This window comes from Zeus faber, assembly GCF_960531495.2.
Source record: "Zeus faber genome assembly, chromosome: 19".
NCBI lineage: Eukaryota > Metazoa > Chordata > Actinopteri > Zeiformes > Zeidae > Zeus > Zeus faber.
The window spans coordinates 5,252,189-5,259,688 of NC_137206.1; the positions used below are offsets into that span (position 1 = coordinate 5,252,189).

The 7,500-nt window shown below is 45.1% G+C and overlaps 2 protein-coding genes across 2 annotated transcripts in view; one reads left to right on the forward strand and one right to left on the reverse strand.

Moving 5' to 3' along the window:
* Positions 1-5,337, forward strand: part of apbb1ip (amyloid beta (A4) precursor protein-binding, family B, member 1 interacting protein) — a 29,844-nt gene extending 24,507 nt beyond the window's left edge. Inside the window, exons 11-14 of the mRNA XM_080020103.1 lie at positions 2,291-2,389; positions 2,491-2,614; positions 2,737-2,798; positions 3,665-5,337. Of these exons, the coding sequence (XP_079876229.1) occupies positions 2,291-2,389; positions 2,491-2,614; positions 2,737-2,798; positions 3,665-4,285 (906 nt within the window). The 3' untranslated portion in view covers positions 4,286-5,337. The remainder of the gene's footprint in view (positions 1-2,290; positions 2,390-2,490; positions 2,615-2,736; positions 2,799-3,664) is intronic.
* Positions 5,338-5,523: 186 nt separating this feature from the next.
* The window catches only part of LOC307244660 (protein adenylyltransferase SelO-like), an 8,793-nt gene continuing 6,816 nt past the window's right edge, over positions 5,524-7,500 (reverse strand). Inside the window, exons 16-19 of the mRNA XM_080019924.1 lie at positions 6,876-6,955; positions 6,601-6,644; positions 5,979-6,058; positions 5,524-5,882 (exon numbers count right to left, since the gene is read on the reverse strand). Of these exons, the coding sequence (XP_079876050.1) occupies positions 5,760-5,882; positions 5,979-6,058; positions 6,601-6,644; positions 6,876-6,955 (327 nt within the window). The 3' untranslated portion in view covers positions 5,524-5,759. The remainder of the gene's footprint in view (positions 5,883-5,978; positions 6,059-6,600; positions 6,645-6,875; positions 6,956-7,500) is intronic.

The following is a 7,500-nucleotide window of genomic DNA, read 5'->3' on the forward strand; positions in this document are numbered from 1 at the left end:
GCTGGCCACGCCCACCAGCGGCCGTGCACCTGGAGCTCGCTCCTCCTAACTCACATTTTTGCTCGCAAATCAATACAAGAAAAATCGACGGAACGACGACTCGTAACTCGGAAAAACTCAGTGTGTCAGTGCGCTCCCAACTCAAGGTACCAGTGTACATCGAAAATTGTTCATTTGACACTGGGATGCTCCAAGGTTTGAGGTCACGTCTCGATTTGAACATTTTAAATACACATGCGAATTGTGTTATTACCGTATGATGGCATCCAAAATTCACTGCGACACAAGGAACTTCCAGCCGCTCTCTCTGAGTGGCGGTTCAGAGATGGTCGCCGTGGCGACACCTGCTTTTAAGCGCAAACCTCCGTCCTCAAATTTCTCGCAAATCTAACAAAGCAACAGAGCGGCTTGACGGTCGGCTTCGCAGCAGTCCGCTTTGCAGGAACCACAAAAAATAAAATAAAAATAAAAAGTAGAGGGCGTGAAACAGATCATCGGTTTGAGGAAGTGGAAGGCGACCGTTTTAGCACTGGGAGAGCGAGTAGAAGTCTGCGTGCTGACACCGGCGATAACTTGGGTTTGTTGTGCTGTTTCCCTTTCTCACACTTTCTCGGTCGAGCCGCTCGCTTCCACTCTCGGACCCAGATGCTGACTGCTCCGAAAATAAACGCGGGAATTGGGCGGTTTGGTGTTAGGTGCGCGAGGGATCTGAAACTACCGCCTTTTCTTCTTTCTTTCTTTTTTGCGGGAGTGTTTTCGGCCAAACTGGGGGTGGGGGGGATCAGCCGGCGCCATCAGTCTAGGTGTTTAAGATCAAAGCCCGGGGAGCTTAGCGAGCCCCCTCAGACCTCCGGGGCCGGGCCGGGCGGGGTCCTGGGAGCGCTAGGCCGGGGGTTCCGCAAGGTCTCCTGCATAGTATCAAAGCCTCCACCTCCGCCTCGGTTTAAAAACTGCTAAATCGCTATTTCTATCTGCGCCGGTCATGGTGGAGATCATGCAGAACTTTAATTGGACTCGTGCAAACACGGCCCAAAGCGCCGCCCGCGGGGGCCAGCTTCAGCCCCGAAAGAACCTCTGCTTTCGGCCCGACGGAGTTTTGATGGAATCAGCACAACTGGAAATTGCTCGAACTTAAAGGGGGAACGATATGTCTTTGTTTCCTTTGCAGAATGTTAAATAAATCATCTGCCAGATATAGGTATTGGGTAACGTGACAAGGCCGAGGGAGATTTAGGAAAGAGAGGAGGGTTGGAAACAGCCGAGAGGCGTTTGGGGATAAACAAAAATAACTATAAATGTAAACAAATACAACTATAAATATATACAAATATAACTATAAATATATATACAAATATAAGTACAACTATAAATATATACAAATATAAACAAATATAACTATAAATACAAACAAATATAAATATATACAAATAACTATAAATATATACAAATATAACTATAAATATAAACAAAACAATAAATATATACAAATATAACTATAAATATAAACAAATATAACTTGACTTAATTCCCTGATTTCCAGAGTTTACATATAGTTGCACTGTGCACACTGTCATGTTGATGTGAAAATAACATCTTGAATTTGTTTTTCCCATGTAAAGCCATCAGTCCACACAAATTCTCCTAGACTCCCACACTGTATCCTAGACTGTCTCCTAGCTCCTAGATCCTTGATAGTGTCCTATAGCATCTCCTACCTCCTACACTGTATCCTAGCATGTTTCCTGGCTCCAAGATAGTCTCCTAGATCCTAGATAGTGTCCTATGGCGTCTCCTAGCTCCTATACCGTATCCTAGACTGTCTCTTAGCTCCTACACTTTCTCCTAGAGTGTCTCCCAGCTCCTTGATAGTCTCCTAGATCCTAGATCATCTCCTGAAGTGTCTCCTAGCTACAGACTTTGTCCGAGCGTGCACAAACGACCACACAGGTCAAGCAGCCTTTCACAATCTCTCCATGAATTGTCCAGTTGTTTTTAATGCTCTACTTTAGTTTTCAAGTTTGCACTTGAAGTGATTTTTATTTTCTTTATTTCTTTCCTGAACATAATGAGTCATGTTGGCGATGATGTATTTCTTGGGTGGCCCGTACATCCAGACGGCTGTCCTAAGCGAAGTGTACCAATGAAAATAGCCAATAAGTTGTTCTAGGGAAAAGATGTCGTGTTGGTATCGGCACAAACCGAAAGTGTCGGTATTGATTTACTGTAGAAGTATCCTGCGATCTTTAGTTTGGTTTGACAGGGCGTCCCACCTGTTTACCTGTGTCTGCAGCATCCTCAGATCCAGAAGGAGTCTCAGTACATCAAGTACCTCTGCTGTGACGACGCTCGGACCATGACCCTCTGGGTGACAGGCATCCGGGTAGCAAAGGTGAACGGGGGCGGGTTTTTGTTTTTTTTCTCACGCCCAATACCATCGACACATGGCAAACCGCCGCCGTCTAACTCCTGCTCCGGTCTGTCCCTTCGCAGTACGGCGCGGCGCTGCACGAAAACTACAAAACGGCGCAGAGGAGGGCCGCCATCAGCTCCGCGTGGACCAGCCGCGGCACGCCGTCCGGCTCCGACCCGTCCACCCCCACGCCCGCCGTCAAAGGTAAGGCGTCTCACCCCTCGCCCCACCCCCGAGTCTCTACGGCGTCGACGCGGCTGTCGACGCTTCGGGTTTCGTCTTCGTAACATTCGTAACATGCCGTCGCTCTCTTTTCTCCCTCCAAGCCAAACAACCCGGTCAGGCAAATGGACACGCCACCAAGCCACGAGCAGGACCTTCACCTGCGGTACGTAAACCATCTACGCCGCCAATAACCACGAATATGTTCCTGAATATGTTTTCCAAATACGTTCCTGAATACGTTCCTGAATACATTCCTGAATACGTTCCTGAATAAATTCCTGAATAAATTCCTGAATACGTTCCTGAATAAATTCCTGAATACGTTCCTGAATAAATTCCTGAATACGTTCCCGACCCGAAACCCGTCGTGGTTTTTTTTCTTTTTTTTTTTTTGCAATTAAGGTTTTTTGTTGTTTAAATACACTTCTTCCACTTCTTGTCTTGTACGTAATGCTGTAGGGCTCGTGGATATATATCGTTATAACGTCAATATCGAGACTTGGTATGGTCTGGGTTTCATTTGGTTATCATAATATGGTGATATGTAGTTTAATGTTTTGAAAAGTTTTATGAACTGTATAGGCCTAAAAAGATCTTCTAGCTATTCCAACCATGGCCTCTACCTGCTCGGTGGTAATATCCACATTAATAATGATTGTTTCTCAAGTATTTCTCATGAAAACACTAACGGTCAAATTATCGATATCCAGGTATTGGTTAAAATAATATTGTGTTATTTGATTTAGCCAATATCACCCAGCCCTAATATGTTGTATCCTGAGACACAGATGTCAAGTGTTCATCAATCTATCGATCTATCGATCTGTCTGTCTGTCTGTCTATCCATCATTCATCTATCATTTATCCATTCATCATATATCCATCCGTCGACTGAATAAATACTTAGGAAGTAATATTATTTATGTGGCACATATGGTCCAGAGGCCCAAAATGCGTCTGTAAATGGTAAATTTAGACAGTTTAGAAACCTGTTTCAGCCTCATGGTTTCATGTTCTTTGCTTCCTCAGGTTGACAGCGATTATCTTCCACCTGCACCACCCCCTCCTCCACCGCCTTCATCACAAACCGCGTCCCTGCCGCCTCCTCCTCCAGGCCTTCTCATGGACTTTCCCGCCCCTCCGCCCCCGCCTCCAGCTCAACTGGCCTCCCCGCGACACCTCCCCGCCACCTTCCCTCCTCCGCCCCCCATGGACGGCCTGCCGCCCCCACCCCAGCTCACAGACGGCACCTTGGACCCCCCTCCAGATTTCCTCCCTCCCCCTCCGCCGGCGTCTGGCTTTGCCGTGGCTCCGCCGCCGCCACCCATGACCTATCCGCCCCCGCCCGCAGCACCTGGTTTTGGGGGTGGCGGCCAGAATCTGCCCCTTCCACCGCCGCCCCCAGATCCCGGCTCCGTACCTCCACCCATGTTCGTAGGGGGTGGAGCGCCCCCACCTCCACCACCTCCTCCTCCACCTCCTCCAGCTCCGGGCGCGCGCCCAGGTGTGCGTCCCACCGCCTCGGTGAGGAAAATGCCTCCTGCTCCACCGAAAAGGACTACACCAATAGTGAACGCGGCGGGCGGAGGAGGAGGGGACTTCATGTCAGAACTGATGAAGGCCATGAATAAGAAACGTGTGGATCAGTAGGAGGTGGAGGGGTTTGGAGTCACATGACGGAGCTCCAAGAAAGAAGTTATTCCTGAATTAGTTTCCCACAAGCGAGACTCAAGTGATAAACATCAAACCTTCAGAGCAAGGGTCTTAAACGCCCGGCCCGGGGGCCAGATACGGACGTCCCATCTTTATCACATTTTTGTTTCTCTAAAAATAATCTCGGCCCGACGTCGGTTGACATTACGAGGCATTCAGTTTGAGCTTGTTTACTCTTTTGAAGACACATCGTACATCACCCCTGTGCATTTTCCCAATGAAAGCTCACATTTCTCGATTGTTTCATTGTCTCTATTTTCGGGTTTTGGAAAATTGAAAAAAAGCACCCTAAAATGATCTCCTGGTTCCGCTGACAACTCCGGTAAAATAGAATTTTGTCAAAGTTTGTTAGTTTTGCCATATTTTTTCGTTGTTAATTCCATTTGAATCATCAAAATATCATCATCATAACATTTGCATTTAGGTGACGTTAACTGACACCAATTTACCTAGTATTCGGTTTTGTACAGATTACCTATACATTTTGAAATGTACATTGGATTGGTGGATGGAGTTTGATTTGTTTTTGTCAACAAATCAAGTCTGAGATGAGAAACTGTAGATATATAAAGAAAAAATAAATATTGAAGAAATACGGAATGGGATTCTGTCACACTGGAAAGACACCTTGTCAGGACACTGTATAATATATACACTGTAAATACTGTCAACCATGTTGTCTGATGCATGGGTTATGTCAAATTAGGAAAAATCAAAGATAAACTTCATGCTTTAATAAGTATATAAATAAACATTCCGATTATTCTGATATTGCTTCTTCTTTTTGAAATGTCTTCCATTTTTATTCGAACCACGTTGGCGTGTTTCCTCCGGTTGCCATGGAGATTGTTCTGTGACGTGTGCGATGCAGGACGGAAGCACACAACTTCAGGTCGACTGCGTTTCCAAAAGCTATTAAGAGTCGGATGCTTGATGAAAAAGCGTCATGATTGCACATTTAGACAATTAAATACGAGTAGTTTACTCACCTGAATAATGATGGTTTTCAAAGCAAATCTTTATTTTGACTATGTGGAATAAATGTTTAACGACATAGAAATTAAATTAAAATGATTTGCTGAGTGAATGAGGGTGACGATTGTGATCCTTCAACCTGACGCCCCCAAAAAATGTGTGTAATGGAATTTTTTTTATTATGAAATGCACATCGTTCTTTATTGTTTATTTTAGCATTATTTGATTTGCACTTAATGTAACTCACTTAAGCTGCATGTTATGTATAAAAGACGCAAAAAAAAAAAAAAAAAGTTATTTTTATTGTCATTGCATGACAAAAACAATGTGAAGTGGAGACGACCTTGAGGTTTTAAAGACAAATATCTCCGTCATCAAAAAAAAAACAAGGAGTCCTTTTTTCCGGCGCAACGCCTTCCAAGTGCAGAGGTGTCTGTCAGGAGGAGCAGCTGACCTTTAACCCCTGGGCCCACCGCGGGGGTCGTGCTGCATAGCCGGCCTCCTCTGCGGCGTCTTGCGTAAGGTAGGGGGACGTCAGAGTGCGGTGTAACAGCGCCACCTGGTGGAGATCGATGGCCGGCACGGAGATCAATTCTCAGGACCCCAGGCCAGTCCACCGTCAAACACAGAACAGACGTCATGGACGCGCACAAACCTCAGAGAAGTCGTCGGCCTCCGCTTTCCTGATGGCCGACTCCGCCATCCAGTTCCGCAGCACGTACCTGGGATTGGCCTCTGTAGGACGTTTTACAACAATTTAGACCTTGCATTCAAAAGAGACTAATAGCTTTTAGTACTTGCAAAATCAGACATAAATACGATCTCTAGAGACGCCTTCTCCTTTGCAGGTGCGCTGAAAAGCAAAACAGCCAAACCAATGCTGGAGCTGTATGACGGGATTTTAAGACCCTGTCCAGTCACATTTCGGTTACTGTTAGTTTAGGTTTTCTTTTCTTTTTACTGAAGTTTTGCAAATTCCAAGCAGTGGTAAAGTCGCCTTGCCCCACTCCATCACACCTGACCACCAATTCGGCAAAAAAAAAACCAAACAAACAAACAAAAATCAAAGAACCAACATTTTTTTTAGGCCCAATAAGCGTCCCAGCCATTCACGATCATTATTATTTCTGGTTTACAAATAAAAAGGTGTTTCAAAATAGACATTGACTGTTATTGTGAAGACATTCGTATACTCCTCCTCTATTTTATATTCCCCTCTCATCAATGCAGTTGAAACACCTGCCATTTCTCAAATCGACGTTGGTTTCATGACTTACTTTTCATCCTGTGTTGACGACCGGCATCGCTGTCGCCTTCTTGTCTGAAAAGATTAGAATTCAAAGTCGGTAGAGTCACCCAAATTCTATAAGAAAACAAGATTCCCTGTTTTATTCAAGCCGGGCACAAACCAACGTGAGGCTGTATCCAGAGATAAAGAACATCCTTGTTCTGGACACATGAATCAATAAAGATCTTATCTGGGGGGGGGGTGCTGATACAGATAAGACATAAAAAAATAAAATGGACGTCCAGAAGGCTGGATCCTCCTCACCTGCCGAGCCGGAGCAGGTACGTCCTCAGCCAACCAGAGAACAGCTTGTGGGACGACAGGTGGCGGAGGGCCCAGAAGTCCTACGGAGAGAGGAGATCGACAACCTGTGGCGGCGGAGGCGCGTGACGATATCTGAATTCATAAACCTGCAGCTCGGGTGTCTTAGGCATTTTGTTTAAGCCGACAATTCCCAAAAATTCCCGTAAGAAGTTGTTGTAAAACACCGTCGGCATGTGCCGTGCCGCGTTGGTGACAAACCTGTGAACTCCATCCACCGGACAAATGCGTCGGTGTTTGTGAAAGATGTTGGTTGTAGTTGCTTTTCACATTCATGATTTTAGCAGCATATGAATTGTTTTCATACGAGCTGCATTGGGAGGTGCAGCACTTGCAGCGTCTGTTATGTGGTAACTTCCTTCCTGTTTTACATAAAACACATCCACTCGCTGGAGTTGCTCTCTGTCATTACAATTACTACTCTCATTCTGTTGAACACTATGTTTACTAAGTTTATTTATATATTTTTCTATTTATTTTGTATCGCTATTTTTTATTTTGTATTTCTTAATGCTGTTTTTAGGTGGATTTGGTATTTATTTTACATATTTAGTTTGAATTTGCCTTT